This window comes from Miniopterus natalensis, chromosome 7 (genome assembly GCF_054644295.1).
Source record: "Miniopterus natalensis isolate mMinNat1 chromosome 7, mMinNat1.hap1, whole genome shotgun sequence".
NCBI lineage: Eukaryota > Metazoa > Chordata > Mammalia > Chiroptera > Miniopteridae > Miniopterus > Miniopterus natalensis.
This window is the reverse complement of record NC_142087.1, coordinates 27,131,157-27,151,639: the sequence shown is the minus strand read 5'-3', so window position 1 is coordinate 27,151,639 and position 20,483 is coordinate 27,131,157. Positions and strand designations below refer to the sequence as shown.

At 47.0% G+C, this 20,483-nt stretch overlaps 1 protein-coding gene across 3 annotated transcripts in view; it reads right to left on the bottom strand.

The window, feature by feature from the left end:
- The window catches only part of RIN2 (Ras and Rab interactor 2), a 105,424-nt gene that overhangs the window by 9,779 nt on the left and 75,162 nt on the right, over window positions 1–20,483 (bottom strand). For 2 of the 3 annotated variants that reach the window (XM_087818890.1, XM_087818891.1), the window contains 3 exons: window positions 16,663–16,754; window positions 12,082–13,233; window positions 1,275–1,580 (listed from right to left, as the gene is read on the bottom strand). In XM_087818890.1, coding sequence (XP_087675016.1) covers window positions 1,275–1,580; window positions 12,082–13,233; window positions 16,663–16,754 — 1,550 coding nt within the window. The remainder of the gene's footprint in view (window positions 1–1,274; window positions 1,581–12,081; window positions 13,234–16,662; window positions 16,755–20,483) is intronic. The other variant, XM_087818892.1, reaches the window with a different exon arrangement.

Here is a 20,483-nt window from a genome sequence, read left to right as displayed (position 1 = left end):
TATGGCAAAAAAGGTTTTGTCCCTATTGCTATTTTTTCATTGCAGCGGTGATTCTCAATGGGGGCAGGGGTGGTGATTTTGCCCCCAGAGGAAACTGGCATTGTCTAGAGACATTTTTATTGTTGGCACTGGAGGGTGGGGGTGCAAACGGCATTGGGGTGCCGGTGGACTTCTGCAGGAAGCAGACAGTCCCCACAACACATAGCGCAGTGAGGATGTCACCAGTGCTGAGGCTGAGAAACTGAGCTTCGGAAGAACATGAGCCTGTGCAGATATTTTCTGGGGTCTTTTATAAATGATTTCATGAACTATAAAATTATATTTCCTATATGTGAAATATGCTGGTAAAATTAAGAGGTGATGTCCATACGCCATCATCACTGCTCGCCCAAGGGCTCGTGTATCAATGTCTTCCTGCAGCCATTTGAATGACACACATTTCTATCTACTCAAAGGAGTGGTGAACAGGGCCCGTTTCCTCTCTGTTCCCTCTCCACGAAGCAGTTTCACTCAGAGGAAAAGGTGGTAGTCACCCCCGGACTCACAATAGGCTCCCCGGGGACCTAGAACAATGGCAGGGCTCAAGCACTATCTATGAGCCACGGTTATGATCTGTAAGAAGCTGCACGGGGAGCCCCAGGGCTCACTTCCCAACTCTGCCACTCTTTTGTGAATGCCACTGGCACTGCTTCCGCTTGTGGCACAGAGAGGAGAGCCAATGAAATGCCGTAAGGAAACGCATCATTACTGGACGCTCCAGGTTTCTGACACATGCTGTAGGTCACTGACACAAACCCTCACCGGCAGAACGCTTATTGCTACTATTTCCATTGCGCCTGGGACAGTGCTGGCCTGGATCCATCTAACAGCCACCTGACGAAGGAAAGGATCGCATCCAACCACAGGCACAGACCTGGTACCTTAGAAGGCAAAGGAAGGTGGTTCAAGTGCCACCGTTAAACTGACTCACGTGCAGAGCTTAGGATTTAAACGTGGACCTTGGAGACCGAATATGTGTTTGCTCCTCTGCACTAAATCTTTTTTAATAACCTGGCACTGCGAAAATCTCGTTGCTCCCATTCGATCACGTTTTCGGTGCCATGAATCTATTGCGTGTGACTGATCTGCCAGACACTAGAGGAACATGTGCGTGTCTGCGAGCCGCGTGGCGAGCTCGAGAGACGAAAGGAAGAGGGCCCGGGGATCAGGACGCCCGGCCGGGCCGGGCCCGGTGCGGGGCGTGGGGCGTGGGGCGCGGGGCGCGGGGGCCTCACCTGAGTTGCTCTCCATGACAGTGTAAATGAGCTTGCAGACCCTCAGCAGCAGCATGACTTTCTTTTCGGGCGAATACATCTTCTGCATCGTCATGAACTTGACTTTGATCTTCTCCACATCCACAAGGTCGGGGGTCGGGGCGAAGACCCCCAGCTCCTGCGGGTTCCTCTGCCGCACGAGCTGCAGGTTCTCCTTGAGCTGCTTCCAGGAGCCGTCGGCCATGTGGAAGTCCCTCAGCATGGCCTCCACGTGCCCCTTCAGGGGCTTCAAGATGCACTTGTGCATGGCTTTTTCCAGCACCACATCTGCCAAAGAAAGCGCAGCTACTATGACCATTGTCTCAAGAAAGAAGAAATGCAGGCCCGCTTCCCGAAATGCGCGCCTGCGGCTCTGTGCGTTGGTCAGGGGGCGGGCAAGTCATAACCTCACTCCCACGCAACTGAGCAGCACTCCAGCCTTTCCTTCTGTAAAGCCAGGAAGGAAAAATGTCCCCTAATGAATCCTTAGTTTCTCTTGCATTCAATCAATGCAATTAAATACATTTGTTTTAACTGCTTTTACGCCCCCCTCCCCGATAAGCACAGGCAAACACTTCAGAAGACATTCTTTTGACCTAGTTCTTCCACTGATCACTGAGTTGACAGGCAAGCAAATGTTATTTTAATGGAAGGACTTTCTAATAGTGAGGGTTCAAGATCCCTTAAAATATTTTCTGAGGAAATAAATTCAACAAAATGCACATGTTATCTTAGACTGGATTCTGGACCAAAAAATAATTATTTATTTCATTTGCTATAAAGGATATTTGTGGGGCATGAGATCTGAATAAAGTCTGCAGATTAGGGAACAGAGTTAATATTGAATCAGTGTTAATTTTACCTAGTTTTTTTTTTTCAATGCTCACCCTAGGATATTTTTTCCACTGCTTTTCGGAGAGATTGGGAAGAGAGAGTGAGGGAGAGAAACATTGATGTGAGACACATTGATTGGTTGCTTCCCACAGGTGCCCCGACTGGGGTTGGGGATCAAGCCTGCAACCAAGGGACGTGCCCTTGGTCAGAACAGAACCCGGGACCCTTTAATCTGAGGGCCGATGTTCTAACTAGTGAGCCTAACACCAGCTACTGTAGTTTTTAACAGAATGTTTCTGTTTTTAGGGAATACACACTTAGGGTAAGGACACAATGTCTAAACTATCTCTCAAATGGTTCAGAAAAGAGGTGTGTGTGTGTGTGCATGGGAGTGTGTGCATGCATGGGCGTGTGTGTGCATGGGCATGGACATGCGTGTGCGTGTGTGTGTGTGTATGTGTATGTGTAAACAGAGAGAGGAAGGAGAGTGATAAAAATGTGACAAAGTGCTAACATTTGGGGAATCTGGGCAAAGGGCAGACATGATTTCTTGGTATATTTTTGCAACTTTTCTGTAAGTCAGAAATGATTTAAAGGTAAAATTGTTGAAGTGTGGTTTTGTTCAGAGTTAGGAAACATCTTTAGGCTCAAGGCATTACTTCTCCCTCTTTCTTTGAATGGTTGCCCAAAGGAGTAGCTTTCTTGGCTGACAGTAAAATGACCAGGACCATAGATGTGGCAATCCAGACTGAAGGTGATTTATACAATAATCAGCTCTCCACTTTTTCAACATTAGCTTTTCAATCTCAAATGTCTGCAAATTCTCATCAGAGCTACCTGGGTAGTAGCCACACCTAAAACCTGACACTTCAATGTGATTTCATTTGGGAGCGCATGGATCCGCTCACTTATAAGACTGGGAATAGTTGGGTGATCTCTCTGGCCTTTAGAATTCCTGACACTGGATCAGATCACACTGAATCCAAACTATTCCCTGTTATTAGAAGGTCAAGGGTTAAGGCAGATGCACGAACACCGAAAACAACTTTCCTATAACCCAAAGTTAAAAGGATGCCAATAGTTAATGCTGACCCCACAGTGACCAGCTTCCCTTGCCCAAGTTTTTCTCTGTTCCTCCACTTCCATACCCAACCCAGAAGATCTCTTTGTTTAAATAGAGGGCTTTATTTAACTATAGAAATTCAAGTTGAAGCAAAAGAGATTATAAAGTGAGAAGAAAACAACATTTTTACTTGACATTTGGCATTAAAACAAATTACTTGGTTTCCATTGGTTATGTTGTGTTAATAATCTTGTGCAACTTCATAGCATCTTTGTCTTTACTTATTTTATTACAATGAAAAGTCAGTAATAGCAGTGAACCTTGAGCGCCTAGTTGGGTGAGGCTCTAAGTGCTTTATTTCATCCTGTCATCTAATTCTTACAACTCTATGGCGTTTGCATAATATTGATATTATGGCCATTTTATAGATGAGAGAACTGAGGCTTGGGGATATCTCATGACTTGCTTGAGGCTGCACAACTATTTTAAACAACCAATCCTACTGCTTTCCAAAGTAAATAATTTCTTAATTCTAAAGTTCAAGGTGCTTTATCAACATTTGCCAGTTTATTCCTCTCCACCCAAAGGTTCCAAAGCTACATGCATGATTATAAGTGACTCTGTTAGAATGAGGTCACCAAAGGGGGAGGGAAATCATGTCAGTCATTAACTCGGACTGTACATGAATGTTGAGAGCAGCATTATTTATAATAGCTCTAAACTGGACACAACCCACAGGCCCATCCCAATGGATTGGATACAAGGGTATATTTGTACAATGGAATTCAGGCAATGGAAGATTCATTCCATGAGAAACAGGACACTGCTGCTCCAGAAGCGACCGGATGAACCTCGCAGATATACTGCTGTGTGGAGGAAGCCAGACAGGAGAGGATCTCCTTTAGCATTTCATTTATATAAAGTTCAAAAGTGGGCAAAACGAATCTATGAGGACAGAAGTCAGGATGGCGGCTACCCTTAGGAATGAATGGGGCTGTGGGGAGATACTACCTGGATCTGGGTGGTGGCTACATGTGTGCACACATGAGATTTGGTTGAGCTGAGCTGAGCACTTAAGATATGCACACTCTGTGGATGTAAGTTAAGCCTCAATAACCATGTATAAGTCAAACAAAGAGAAACAACTGGAGACCAGCCTGGGATTTTCTCCTTGAACCTCAAGGGCAACTTTAAATTTTAGGTGAGCCTAGTCATATCTGGCCAGAGCATTAATACAAATTGTCTCCAGAAGGTGCTGCTCTGGTGCTGGGGGAAGACAGGCAGAAAGCTCCTTCCCAGCAAGCTGAGTGAGTCCTTTATGCAGCCTCTGAGCTGTAAACCCTTACCCATGAATGGGGCTGTGGAAATCTGTTAGGAGAGTTGAAACCTAGGACCCATTGCCAAGTGCCTATTCTTTTGAAACCCATAATGAAAAACAAATTTCCCAGTGTTGGACTTTTTTAGTCCATTTTAAAGGCCTTTATTTAGAAATAAGACTTCCCCCTTCGCATTGGTTTTCAGAAATTTTTCTAACCCCCACCACAAATCCTTAATATATATTAGGAATATTAAAGTCCAAGAGACCTGGGACCCAGCTGGTTTCCTCTAATAAGAAAAATAGGCCCTGTTTACGAAGGAATAGGGAAAACTGATTTGAGTAAACAAAAGGAACAGAAAATCTTTCAGAATGAAGACTGGCTCAGAAAAAACAAACACTTCTTATAAATCACCATCTGTTGTTTTCTATTATCTCTGATTGCTTTAAATCCAAGAAAACAAAAAAGTTTAGACTGCAAAAACAAATGACACCATTCTAGGCACTTTACATGCACTGACTTTTCAAATGGCAAACACGCTCCATGGGGTTTCACTTTATAGATGAGGTAACTGAAACCCAACGAGATCAATGTCACATAGCTAGCAAGAGGGGGAGCCAGAATTCGAAACCAAGACGTCTGGGGTTAAGTGTATTTATCCACAAACAAAAAAATACTAGAGAATTGTTTGAGCTACAGTATTATGAATTTTATAAACAAAATGTTAGCTGAATGATCAAAACTGGAAACAAATTTTCTGAAAATATTTATACGGATCTTATCAACGGTCCCCAAAGCTCATCCATAAGGGGGGGATGTAAAGAGCATGGCAGCTGCTTGAATGCTTCTCACCTTAATGAGACCTGATGTAGTTATTTATAAAAGAGGTTAAATGTGTTTCCCTCTCATCCTCTGAGTGATCGCTCTCCTATGAGGAATGGAAGACAGAAGCCTTCTCCATGTTGCTTCACTCTGACTGACAACACTGATTCCAGAGAAGGCTGGAGGGTCAGACAGGGAACCATCACAAGACTGGGTGGTGCTTACCCAATGCTGTCTAGGGGGAAGTGAGAGCCTGAGAGGTGAAGGTGAAGTCCAGAGAAAATGCGTGTCTTAGAAAGCACTGGGAGCATGAGGCCTGGCAGCCAGCCCAGCTCTATCTTTCTAAGTGACCTTGGCCAAATCACTTCACCTCTCTCACTGCCATTGCCTCGAACTTCTGAACTGCCATAGTAATCACTGCCCATAGAAGGCGAGGCAGAACCAGCAGTCTGAATCTCACTGATTGCTAAAACAAAACAGTACAAAATAAATATTCTCCAGAGGATTCTACCAGAACCCAGAGTCTAAACAACATATTATTCCAAATGTACAGACTGCAACCTAAAGTTACGTGACAAAGATTCTAGAGTTCTGATAATTTTAATAAAGTAAAGTAGTACAAAGAGGAGCTCATGACAAGAGAGATGGGCCTTCTTTGTAGGAAACTCAAACTGTGAAATTTAAACGTTTATAATCACTAACATGTATTGGGCATCTATTTGTGCAGCTCCTATTCTAAGGGGGCTCCCATATATGACCTCACTGTATGCTAATCCACACTTCAGTCCTCTGAAGTAGGAATTAGTGCCATCCTCACTATGCACACGGGCACGAGGCAAGGAAGTCAAATGACTTCCTCAGATGGTAGAGATGAAATGCAAGCCTGGTTATTCCTACTGCAAACAAGTCAGGAGATGGCATGAGGGCCTCCCTCTGTACAAGGGCAGAATGAGTTGATTTTTCTTTGTGTGCTAATGTATTTTCCTTTGGTTGTATAATTGGATTAAGGATTAGAACTGACAATAGGTGGTGCTCAATGAGTTCCAAGCACTGTTACATACTTTCCAACAATTCAACTGAGATGAGTACATAATCCTTATTTGTCTCAGTTGGGTTCTCCCAGAAGCTGACCCATAAGACAAGGACTTGAGTATGAGTAGTTCATCTGGGAGGTGAGCCCAGGGAGCACTGGTAGTGGACTGCGGAAGTGAGACAAGAGGGAAGGCAGCCAACGTAGTGTGTTTTACTAAGCCAGTTATCACTGCGGGCAGCCGGAGCTCGGCTCTGCTAGGAAGTCCAAGACAGTGCAGAGCATGCCTTAGAGCTGTCCCACTGGAGGAGGGGCAGCTGGGGCATTTATACACCTGCTCCCTTCAGTCCCTGCTTGAGGGCTGCTCCTGAAGGCTGGGGAGGGCACTTCCATCCACCCTGGACAAGGGTTCAGGACGCATGAGGAAGTGTCAGGTAAAATTTCACAGGTAATGGCAGTTGGAAATCAAACAGGTGAGTGTCAGTGGGGCAGGCACAGTGATGTCTAGCACACCATGTTCCATGCGGAGAAACTGAGGCACAGATATGGGAAGACACGTGACCAAGTACACATGGCTCATCAGCAGCAGAGCTGGGCCTTCCAACCCAGCATTCAGCCTGAGTCTTTCTCTGAACCACCACACACTCCTGCCTTTCAGCCAAGAAACTGATCCTTCCCATCTCACGCAGCTAAGATGTGACACCCAGGCAGCCACAACAGCATTTTGCTAATCCTCTGTACAAAGTACTCATAAAGCCCACCACCGGGTGTCCCAGTGGCCCTCGGGTCAGATGTGAAGTTCAAGATGACCTTTCTAGGCCCCAGGTTCCTCATTTGTAAAATGGGACCAGAGGCTCCGAACTGGATTGCTGGGAGGGCTGGGTGAGAGCTCATACAAGGAGCACCTCGTATGCACCTGACACCTAGTCAGTGGGCAAAAGCCATTGACTCCCTCTGTTCCTTTTTTTTTTTAAATTCTCACCTTTTAAAAATGGATCTTTTTTCCATTGCTTTTCAGAGAGAGTGGAATTGGGGGAGAGAGGGAGAGAGAAAGAGAGAGAGAGGAACATCGATGTGAGAGAGACACATAGACTGGTTGCCTCCCACATGCGCCCCAACTGGGGCTGGGGATCAAGCCTGTAACTGAGGTATGTGCCCTTTGCTAGAATCAAACCCAGGACCCTTCAGTCCGTGGGCCAATGCCCCAGCCACTGAGCCAAACGGGCCAGGGCTCCCTCTGTTCCTTTTGAATGTGTGGTGTATATGCCTTTGAGAAGGGACACCAGGTTTAATGATTCAAGGTCTGTTTTATTTTGTTTTTTTCTCTGTCAACTGTGGTTTGCTTGGTTTGCAATGGGAACTGAAAGTGCTTTGAAAAATTAATTGAAAAGCCACCTAGTTTCCTGTGGGTCTTTCTCTCCCTCAGCCCCTCCCACCCATCGGTACAAAGACAGAAGACCTGAAGTCTGGCCCTCTGGGTTTTCTTGCCCTGAAACCCCCTGTGTTTTGTCACAGCCTCATTCTGTCCCTGTCCAACAGCTCAAACCCACAGATGAGCTGATCATCCTGGGCAGCTGTGCATCTTTCAAAGTGATGGGTACCGAGAGCCCCCAGCCCCATTTCAGATGAGAAGGAGTGCAGAATGAAGGGTGGGTGGGCTCACCACTGCTTTGCTCTACTAGGTTGGGAGCGCTCAGGTCGCACTGCTCTCCCTGCTATGTGTCTGCGCACTCCAGGCACGCTCCCGGCCCCTGGCACCCTGGCTTGTCACGCTGGTCTGCTGGTGTTTACGGCCAGCGTCTGATTGGACTGGTTGGATCTGGGCTGGAGAGATTGCTGGAGTTCCGCTGGCGTGAGCTTTCTAAAATGCTCTCCACTACCTTAATGACTCAGGCACATCCTGGGGATGCGCCCTGCCTTGCTCGCATTCTTTCTTCCCAGCACGTGCCCCGCAAACAGCCCATGTTCTTGCTGAAGCCAACAGTACCGCGGCCCTCTGTGCCTCTCCACATGCTGTTCCCTGTCTGGGGGGCTCCTTGCCTTTCCCACCCCTCCACCCGCTCCTCCCCCTTCCTGTGAACTCAGCGTCCTTTGTTGCCTTCACTAGGGCATAGACTTCTAGAGAGCCAGACTTTTCCCCCATGCCCCATGGGAAAGAGAGGTGGTCTTCTTGCTGCTGGTCTTTTATCTATTTAAACTGATTTTCAGGAATAATATAGGCATTCTTTCTATATGCTGCAAGGCCAATCTTTCTCCTTTCTCTCCACCCCTTCTAAACTGTACCAGGAGGTTCGAGCCTTCCCAGCAATATGGTGACATGGACTAGACTAGATCAGAAGTCAGATCCAAGTCTTTGATCGCAACTTGGCATAAATATGCCTTTCTGGTTGCATCTCTCGGAATGACTATCTTTAAAAGGGCACATAATAACTCAAGGGCTTAAACCAAACTGTGAATTAAAAACAAGTGACACTAGATATTAAAGCTTGAGCCAGACTTAACCATTTATTAAAATGTCACCTGGAGCAAAGTGTTTATAATTGTTTAACTCCTAGGAAATCCCTTCAAACCCCTTTCTTATTTAGACTATGGGCTCTAGTATCTAAACACATTTCAGTATTTCTCTATTAAAAACACACAAATATATGTAAGTTGACATTCTCTTTGACATATGTGGGAATTCAGTTTAAGAAGACTTTTCTTCAAACAATGACACATTTTAGTACACAGCCATTAAAGTAAGTAAAACAGCATGGTCTTGTTTTTCATTATTGACTTTTATGAATACAAACAGTTGGCTTTTTTGTATCATTGATAGTCTGTGGTGGGCAGTTTAAGTAAAATAGAAAATCTGAGATTAGTAACACTTTTGGAGTTGTAGAAATTTTGTCTTTCTGGAAATAAGACTTGAAAACAGAGGGATTTTCCATGATTAACATCAAATGAGAAATAAAAATTATTTTGCTTGAATAAAATCAAAACACTAACCACCATAATACTTGTTTTGCATAGTGGAGATTTTACTATCAGTAATTTTGGACTCATTTCCCCATTGGTTGAAAAGAGTGGTATGATATAAAGACTCACCAATGACAAACACGTGCTGGAACGATGAGGAATGTCACCCTGTCTGTAGTTCACTGGGCGGGACACACCAACAGTGAGTACACCTCACTCTGTTGATGATGCTACCGATCCCAGGGCTTTTGAGTAGGACCCGAAACTGTGCACACTTTTCGTTAGAGCATCTGTTTGTTCTTCTGAATGTACCACTTTGGAGAGGTGGGGGTGAGAGGAGTGGATAACTGTCCAAAGGGAAACATAATACAGGGTGGGGCGAAGGTAGGTTTACAGTTGTTTGTACGGAAAATAATACAGTAATTAATAAATAATAATAAAAGAATAAATTCCGTCTTTTGCGTACTCATGACTGTAAACCTATTTTTGCCCCCCCCGGATGTGGCCCTGGAATGAGCAGAGAAGGGGCGCACATGGCAACGCACCTCTTATCCTCACTGGCTTCATTCTCCAACCAGAATAGTGAAGCTGATGCCAGCCAGCTAATATTTATTCAAGAACCTCTAAATGGCCGGGCTTTGGGGTGAAAGTGCTTTAAAGGATAATCCAAACAGACTGCAAATTCTCCATGACACAACCATTGAGAGTAGCAGGTTTTGTGTGTGTGTGTGTGTGGTGGCTGTTTTTAGCTCAGTGGAACTTGCCCGGGGTTTTATTTTCTTCTTTATATGTCTCTGTATATTACGAATAATTTTTAAGATGAGCATTTGTTATTTTTTAAGTCAACATAAATATCTTTTTATGATAGTACGTTTTTCACTGAATCTTGGCCTCCCTTCTTGTATATGACCTTAGAGTTTAAATTAAAGGCTGCATATTCCTGAAGCAGTACAGTGTGTATTTATTTTTGGAGAAACTGAGGCCTTGCACTCCAAGAGCAAGTGACATATCTGAACTTCACATCAAAAGAAACTGGTAGAAGCTCCGGTTGGGTGGCTCAGTTGGTTGGAGCTGTGTCCCATGCACCAAAAGGTTGTGGGTTCAATTCCGGGCCAGGGCAGGTGTAGGAGGCAACCGATCGATGTTTCTCTCTCACATTGATGTTTCTCTCTCTCTCTCTCTCTCTCTCTGTCTCAAAAGCAATTTAAAAAACACGTATATCCTCGGGTGTGGATTTTTAAAAAAGCTGGCAGAAGAGCTTCTTGGGGCCAGTCTTGGGTTGGTGCTGACAACATCAGCAGGGAAGGAAGGGAAGGCCCTTGTCCCCTTGGAAGCCTTGTCTCTGCAGGCTGGTTGGCGATGCCTGCCACATACCTCAGGGCTGACATCAGCGCCTGCCTTGCTCTCCCCCTGGGCCTCCTCAGGGGAAGCTTCTGGTGTAGGTTCTGGGTCCCTGTTAACATTACATCTGAGCTGGTCTCCCCTGAGAAGCAGGATCTAGTGGGGTAGGGTGGGGGGGAGAGGTGGTCTGTGTGGTTATTTTGATTCTCCTTGAAGACTTTTCCAATTCTAAGACACATCACAAGGGCACATTCCTTCCAGCCTCTCTCTCTCTTCAGCAACAGCTCAGCTCTAACCACGCCTCATGGATCCAGGCTCAAACCACAGAAAAACAAACAAGGCTTTGATTCCGTTGTGAGAAAAATCAAAGAACTGCTGAAACTCACTCAAAGGAGAGAGAGAGAGAGAGACAGAGGGAGACAGGGAGAGAGAGAGGGAGGGAGGGAGAGAGAGAGGGAGGGAGAGAGAGAGAGGCGCTACTCTCTACTGTATATTGTTTACTACTTTCGACAAACAGACCCAATCAGAAAGAAGAAATTTGTGTTTAGCTTTATGAACTGCCGGGAAGTGTGTGATAGCTATTTTGGGTGTTTCTGAAATTAGTCTTTTAGAGTCAACTTTCTGGGGAGAGGAAAAAAAAAAAAATCCCTTCAACACTCTCGCCCTGGAAAAATAGAGTGTTTGCCAAATTCACATTTTCCTTGGCCAAAGTAACCACCAATTTAGCCCTTCCATGAGGTTATAAAGAAAGTATTTCCCCCTGACTTCAGAGAAAACACCTTTCATGTGACCTCCACATTGTTACTTGTTTTAAAGGTACACAAAATAAACTTTTTAATTTCTTACTCCAAAACAGGGCTTGTCACTGAATTCTGTAAGATTAGAAGGCAGCAGGGTGGTTACCCTTTTGGGCCAGGGGTGGCAGGGGTCTTCTGGACGCTGGCCATGCCCTCCGTAACTGAGCTGCACTGTCATCTGTGCACCTTTCTGAATGTAAGCTAGACCTCAATAAAAAGTCCTTCCCAAACAAAGCTGAGCAAAGCGCCCACTGCCTCTCCGAGGGCAGCGGGGAGCCCGCAGAGAGCCGCTTTCAGAAACCCCTCAACAGTCGTGTCATACACACAGCCCCAAGTCAGACGGGGCACCCAGGCCCTGGCACAGCAAACTTGATCCCTGATCAGAACCAGTCTGCAGCTCCCATCAGCCGCTCCCGCGTTTCCCAGGCTGGCAGGGAGCGGCCGGGTCAGGCACAAGCGGGGTCCGCTTTGAGAAGCTCAGTTTCCACCCAAGACTGGGGCAGGGTGGCGCATGCTGCTGATCTGAACTCCAGAGAAATCTTCGCTGGAGCTAAGACAGAGTGCACGGTCCTCCGAGGTTACTGTGTCATATGCGCATCTATATATATAGGGTGAGGTGGGGGCTTACCTATTTGGTCTTCGGGGATCAGCGACTCGATGGGGGGGTCCAGCTCCGAGCTCTGGGACAAGTAGTTCTTGACCTGGGTCATGAACTGCCGGATGGTCTGCAGCATGTCCGTGCTGGACACATGGCACTCCTTGTTCTCCTGCAGGAAGCTCACGTAGTCCTGCACCAGGCAGCCGAAATAGGTGCACTTGTCCCGGGACAGCTCGGAGATCCTGCGCACCATGCGCTTCTCCGGGGTCATGAAGGAGCTGAACACGCCGCTCATCTTGCGCAGCTGCGACTTGACGAGCTTGGGCAGCACGAAGGAGCTGTTCCTCTTCTTCTTGGACTTGATGGGGGGGGCCATGGTCTCCTGGTCGCTCTCCTCCTCGTAGTCCTCCAGGCTGCTGTTGGTGTCGGCCTCGTAGCCAAACAGGGGCATGCTGCGGTCGAAGTCGAGCGAGTCGGAGGAGGAAGTGGAAATGCTCATGTCGCTGAGCCTCTGCCCGCCGCCTCCATGCCACGGGGACCGGGATTCGGGGCAGGCGCTTGGGCAATGGCCCGGGAGGGCGGGCGCGGGCGGGGCGCCACCTGGGCTGCCAGCTGCGCCGGGCTCCGGCTGCGGCTGCGGCTGCGGCTCCCGGGCCGGGCCTGGCCCGCCGCCGGCCGAGGTCTTGGCGCCGCCCTCCGCCTGCAGGAAAGAAGCCTGCTTCTTCAGCCGGGGCGGGGGCACGGGGGCCGGCCTGCTCCCGGGCGGAGCCGCCTCCCCGGGTCTGTGCTGGTGCACTGTCTCTGGCGTGCCCGCCCGGCTCTCGGGCCTGGACAGCTGAGGGCTTGTGTGCAGACTATTAATAGCGGGCGGCGGGGGCCTGGGTGGGGGGGACCGAGGCCTCTCGGTGCCATTCGCGTCGGGAGTCCTGGGGCAGGGCCGCTTCGGGCCTCCGCTGAGGTCCTGGCTGTGCACTTTCAAGAAAAGAGGGTTAATGAAACACAGGGCTCCGTTGGTCTGGCTGCACTCCAGCTCCGACGGCGTCCTGGTTTTTATAGAATGCACTCCATTTATAAGGCAGAGCTGGCGGGAGGCAGGGCAAGCACCGGCTGCGGCTGCGGAGGGAGGCCTATGGGGAGGTGGAGGGTTTGGGGGTTTGTTGTCAGCTGGAGAGCTCCAAAAATCTGAAAGTCATTATCAGTGAACACAAGAATGTAAATAAAGTACACTGGGGTCATTGCTTCACAAGTTAAAAAAAAAAAAGCACATTTTCATGACAATGCTTGTCTTGGTGGGGGAGGGGGAGCGCCGCGCTGGGTTTTCCTCGCTCGTTTGTTTTTGTGTTTTTGTGTTTTGTGTGTGTGCCTTAACTGCATTTCCCTTACTGGAAAGGGGAGAAATGCTGCCAGGCCCAGCTGTGGCTCACAGGAAGGCTCCAGGGGTTTTCACCTTCAAAGCCCCTGAGAAATGGTTTTGGCCGACGTACAACGCCAAGCCCAGCCTTTTCACAGGTGAGGGGAAAAAAGAACCCAATACAGGTTTTTGTTTTGTTTTGTTTCTACAGTATAAGCTTGGAAAAGGCTGTGGGGCTCCCCAGCTTTACAAAAACCAAGCGCGCTCTCAAAGCACTCGCACACCCTTTCCAGTCCCCTTCTCCTGGGGGTGTCCTCCACACAGTTCCCCTTTAATGGGCAGGAGCAGCAGCTGGGCCTGCGGGATGTTACACAATCTGGTTGGGGTTTTACATGTTCAGCATTAAAACCCCAAAAGGAGGAAAAATGTACTCATGGGTCCCATCAGCAAAAACAAGGACAGCAAACTTATGCAAATGTTAAGCCCAAGTTCAACTATTTAACTTCGTGGATTGCTGCACATCCCTACCCAGATCCTATAACCTCCGCACCATGGCTACACCTCTTCAACGCTCCGTGGAGAGTGCACGTTGCCCACTGCAGCTCCGCTGCCAGTGTCCCCCTTACAGATGGGTCTCGGTTTCCCATGCAAATCGAGGGAGGCAGTGGTGGGGTAAATGTGTCTGTTGTAATTTCCATTTGGATTAGGTCATCCCCTCTCTCTAGCTTTGCCTTGCTGTGTTTGCTGAAAATGCGTTTCTTGCCTATGGGCCCAGAATGGCTGGTCACAGGGGGCTGGGGAGAGGCTGATATTGGGAGCAGTTGCCCTGCCTTGTCTGTGATGGAAACACGCCTGATAATGGGGCTTGTGTCACCTGCTTTCTCTCACCCTTCCTTCCCTTCCCTCTCATTCTGTCCAACAGGAGAGCCAACATTCAGTTCCCTGTGACCACTGAGCACTTGAAATCCAGCGAGTGCAACAGAGAAACTCAGTTTTACATTTTATTTGATGTTACTTAATTCAAATTTAAAAACTGATGCTCAGTTCAGTTGAAAACTTTTAAGCAGGTTTGGAATTTGGGTATGTGAATCTACTTTTTCAACTGTAAATTTAATGAAATTTAAACACAGATCATACATTTCTGTTGAAAATTTAGTGCCTAAACAGAGATGTGAGGTAAGGATAAAATACATACTGGATTTGAAACACTTAGCATGAAAAAAAGAATGTAAAATATTTCATTAATATTTTAACATTGATTATACGTTGAAATAACATTTCTGATATATTTCATTAAATAAATTATAAAATTAATTTCATTTGACTCTTTTTAATTTTCTATAATGTGGCTACTAGGAAATTAAAAATTACACACCGGCTGGCCTTATGTGCGTTTCTATTGGCCAGGGTGGGTCTTGGTGGAACTGCTCCCACCGCCCTTGGGCCCTCCCTAGACTTCGACAGCCATTGCTGAAAGGTCTCTAAGGCTTAGAAGACTTAGCTCATGTCTGTGTTCCCCCCATAGAGACTATAACCCTCGGTGGGGGAGAGGAGGAGATGGACACTATTAACCTCTGAACCCTAAGTGCAGGCACAGTGCCTGCCACATAGCAGACCCTTCAGGGATAGCTTTTGGACGAACAAATGAACGAGGTACAGATTTTTAAAAAGTTCTATCTCTTCACAAAATGGGTAATGTGTACAGTGACAATTACGAGTTGAATATATATTAATTAATGTTAATCTCATTTGCTTCTGCTTAGTGGCCACTAAAACAAGCTTTTTTTTTTTTTTTAATCCTCACAGAGGATATGTTTTTATTGATTTTAGAGAGAGAGGGAGAGAGGGAGAGAGAGAGAGACATCGGGCAACCTGGCCAGGGCTATAACAAGCTATTTTTGCCTTTATCTTTGCAGGACATTAGCGCTATCCACGACACTTCAGTCCCTCTGCCCTGGCACAAAGCATACAGTGCATGCTGAACCCCGAACCAGGAGTTAGGAGGATGGAGGTCACCAGAGGAAACTGAGACCTCATGCATGTCTTCAAGGGCCCTACAGTCTAGCTGACCGTATTAACAAACATTCAGGAACTGTTTAAAACTCTCTTCAAAGGTGTGTAAAACTCAGTTTGCAGGAGATGGTGTAGCTTTTCAGCAGGGACATTTATACAGCCCTGATATTTTTACCAGGATTCTGATTCCCAGTCCTACTACCCAACTGCCCATCAGACAGGCCTCAGACACACACGGCAATCCTTTGTAAGCCACCCAAGTTTCAGAGCAGAATCTGAATCTACCTCCAGGCTTCTCTATGAATTATGCAGGTTCCCTTGGCAGTGACACCTGCTTCAAAATAAGTTTATCTTAACAGAAAAATATGCCAAAGGGGAAACACATACATTCTTATTTGCTGGGTCAAATATCATAGTTTCTTAGGTCTTAGAAATCCTGGCACATGTACTTCGGAGTCGCAAACGTCCACTCAAATACTAAGGCCTGGTTGTTTATCTGAAGACTGAAGCCCTACAATCTTCAGACAATTTTCCCTTCTCATCTAGCAGAAAATTTTTTTGGTAAAAGTTAAGCCCACAAAAATTCCCCAGGGCAGTGGGACAAAGAAGTGAAACTGGGTGAACTGTATGTCCCAATCCGCCATCAACCACTGCCCAGCAGCATGGTGTTGGGTTTATGGGCATCGGGAGAGGCACCAGGGGGAGCAAGTGCTGGCCAGAGCGAGGATGCCCGGCAGCTGAAGGGGCACGGCCAAGGACACCAGGATCAGGGCCGAGCAAGAGAGGAAGCACGACAGGTGTCACTCCAGATGCCCGCGCCGTCAGGGGTGCCGCCAATGCCCGTGTTCTTCTAGAACCAAACCCGTGCACTTGAGAGGCACTGGGCCGGGCCTCGCTTTCTGTCAAGCACTGCCTCTCCCCAGCAAGATGCCACAGAAAGGAAAGAAATGACACACTGCAGAAGCCTGCGTGACATTGGGACATTTTGGAGAGCTCAAACTCTAAGACGCTGTGGGGGCTCTGGGGGTTACCCAGGCAAACTCAGCACCAGCATCTGAGGGCTGGTTCAACATCTGACTTAGAAAAAGACCCTCAGAAGATGTGATTTGGGAACCTCTGGGACCTGAAGTTTGGCCATGGAGATCAGGATTATTTTCCAATGTAATGATGTACCATCAGCCAGCCCAACCTTGACTCGGCTCCATGGATTCATTTCAAAAGAGACCTGGGCAGGGGCCCCCACTTACTTAGTCCCAGCTGGGCTAATTCTTCGAGCTGAGCCTCAGTCTTGGCTGTTGAAATGGCATAAGGCAACTTCAAGGTAAACGGCAGAACGTCCCTAATTTTTCAAGAAAGAGAATATTTGTAATTACATGTCATGTTTCTGTCTCTTACTTTTATTTCCATCCTAGACATATTTTAGCTTAAACTATTTGAAGTGTCCTAAGTAGGCATCCAATCCTGCCTAACGGGAACTTGTCTTTGCTGGTGATAGGACTGTGGGATTACAATTTCTGCCTGCAGTAACCCACCCAGGACAGGCTGAGAGGCAAGCCTGTCTCACTATCTAGTGAGGACCAGATTTCCTTTCTGGTGAGTTAAAATGTACTGAGAGTTAATACTGGAACCGTAGAATATGTTGGTGGATCTATCATAGACGTAAAACATTATTAGTAATTTGCTAGATGTTCTGAATGTTGGACGCCAACTCCCAGGGCAGGAATGCGCAATCCTAAACCAACATGTATTACCCCACTGCCTTACACATGGCAGATTCTCAGTGAATATTGAGATGAGACTTCCTCTTGTGTTTCAAGGCAGCGCACATGAACCCCGGGCGTCTTGCTATGCTGCGTACTCGGACTCAGAAGGTCGGGATGAGGCTGGAGATTGGGCATTTGTGCCAAGCTCCCAGGCGATGCTGCTGTCCTGTGATCACACTTGGAGCAGGAAGACAAATCTACAGGACCTCACACACCAACCCGGCCCCCAAGCAGCACAGACCGGCCAACACATGCATTGCAGCATCGCAGACTAACAGGCCCAACAAGAAAATGCTGAGCTGACGCCAGGGTGCTTCCATATCCAGGGCATAGTGTCGCTCGCCCCTAGTAAACGCATGGACCGTGATCTCCTGCTTCCTCAGAAAGGGTAAAGGCAGGCTTGATAAACGTGTGCTCATTTCATATACAAGGGTGAGGGCCATGCTCTAAGCTGATTCCCCACAGGGCTCGGCGCAATGCCTCACCTGATACAGACAGGGAGAAAGTGTGTTTTGAGTACATGAATGGATGAATGTTCAGTAACAATGGTGTATGGTTTTTAGTGGTGATATTGGTCTTGCAATGAATTCATTAATTCAACAAGTGTTTATAGTCATCTATGATGTGCCGGACACTGTTCCAGGTGGTGTGAAAATAAACAGACAAAAGACGCCACCTGCATGGAGCTCCATTCCAGTGGACAACAGACAATAAACAATTGTGCGATTCATAGAATATGTGAGAGGGGAATGTGTGCCATGGATAAGAATAAAGTGCAAAGGGGGAATCATAAAGGGTGGTCAAGTGTGAGCGTTGGCCAGGGAAGGCCCCATGAGTAGATCACACTTGACTGAAGATCTAAAGGTGGCCAGGGAGTAAACTGCGAGGAAAAGAACTTGCCAGGCAGAGGGAGCAGGAGGTGCAGAGGCCCCAGGGTAGGAGAGAGTCTGGCACATATGAAGAACGGCGAGGGGCCACCGTGGAGTGAGGGACACAGCTTGCAGCTTCTGCCTGTGTTTTGTCTACACAAGATGCCCTGAAAATTTCCATTGAAGAGAAAGACTATACCAAAAAACATGTTGTTTACAATGAGATTAGGCAACATTCTAGGCTGTGTCAGATTAAATCTGGATGACTGAGAATTCTGGAACACTTGAAGCTGCTGACAGTGAATAACAAATGAGAAAGGTCAATGAAAAGAGCAAAACATAAATAAAGTGTACTAGTGTCATGAGGGCTCTAACACACTGCTGACAAAAATGCTAGGAGGTGACAGGAGGCTCCTGTTTCCTGGGGTGTCACGCCTGGGTCACCTCCTGCTTTCAGAGACCCTTTCACCTGCCCCCAAAGGCTGTGGGCACCGCCTTTTACTTGTCCCCTTGCATCTGTTCCAGATGAAGCAGGTGGAGCCGCAGGGGATGGCAGCATCTGTAATAGCTGCTGTCTGACCCTGGGAGACATGCTGACCCTGATTATAATCTCACATGAAGATCAGTGGGAACCAGAACTCTGTAACGCCGACAGATCATGCAAATATATGTTTTTATGGCTGCACCAACTTAATTCATATCTACTTTCATTAGGCAATTTGGGGGAGAAAAGCCACATACAACAAAGCCAACCTAGGTATATTTTCAGCTCTTACCTTGCCCAATGCAGTACCTATAGCCTAAATATCACATGACTGTTTTGGGTTTTTCTTAATGACATATATGACAGGAAACCACACCTGCCATTTGCTAATGGGTGGTTTTTGGCTTTGATCTACTAGAAAATTAGATGTTGTCCATAAGTCCTCTCCCACTGTGCCAGCCAGGGCACAGCCCAGCATCTCCTCCAAGCACACAGGTAAGCACTCACACACACACACACATGGGGGCACCCCCTTCTCACCTACACCCTGATAAGTAAAGGGGCCCTGTTGCTAAAATTTGCATCACTGACAAAATAAAGCTATCTCAGGTATAAACATTTCACCCGAGAGTCTTAGCACATGCATACTCTAAATTTATTTTTTATTTTAACTTTGCTCTATATGTGTATTTCTAAAGGGGAGAAAACTAACTTTATTGAACTCTTACTACTTCACTGCACCAAGTACTTTACCTTATGTGGGGCCCACATACACCCTGGGAGGAAATGGACATGTCCCCCATTCCATAGATTAGGACCATAGGAATGACAAAGATGGATCGGTCCCCGCACCCACTCACAGAGCTGATGTGGGATGAAGTGGAACCCAGGTGTGTTGGACCCCAAGTGTGTGGATCTGTGCTGGCTAGTGGGGAAATATCAGCTTTGGTATCACGGCAGGCCTGGATTCAAATCCAGTGTCTGCTACTGGTTCACTGAATGTGGGCAAGTCTCTCACTCTCTCCAAGCCACACAGTCTTCACGATCTTAATTTCAGGGTTACCATGAGGATGAGAACTGATGTATGTGTGGTGCCTAGCGCAGATGCAGAAAGCCCCTGAAATTATAATCACATTTAATAATTAATAATGATAATTATTTCTGCTAACCCCTTGCTACTCAAAGTGCAGTTTAGGATCAACAGCAATGGCCTCATCACCTGGGCCTTGCTGGAAATGGGACCTCAGGCGCTGTCCAGACCCCCTCGGTCGGAATCTCCATTCTAACAGAGTCCCGGCGATTCTGGTAGAAGCTTGTGAGGCAGCGCCCTTCACGACACTGATTACACCAAACGGACAGAGGGCTACGGGGCACTGCTGGCCATGGTGTGCGCCGCCGTTGGTATTCTCAACTCTGCTTTGCAAAGTGCCCTCCTGATGTGGCAAAGCACAGGCTTAGTGATCCGTGAATTCTCGTGACTGGTGCACGTGTGCTTGTGTAATACCAGAGCCGACAGTCCAGTCACCTTCTTGCCTTGAAATACTCATGTACTTCGAACAAACTAGAACATTTTGCAAATATTTTGGTAGGACTGGATCAAGTCATTTAAGAACACAGATTTAAGTAAATGAGTAACATGATGAAAAGGGGAAACAAAAACATCAAGAACCTCTGCATTTTGGAAAAAAGTAGGAAAATGAATCTCAGGTCTCCCTAGTCATAAAATGAGGCAGGGATTTTTCTGTAAGCACCTTATATTCACATCCTGCTTTGTAGTTTATAAAAGGCTTTCATGCACTTTACCTCCTTCAATCATCGAACAGCCTGGACAGAGGCATCCGGGCTATTATGAACACTGAGGGGAGAGATGGCATCTTTTGTGTGTTGCTGCCAAATGCTGTGGTATAGGTGTGACAATCTTTCACAGCAACAGCACAGTCACCAACAAGCAA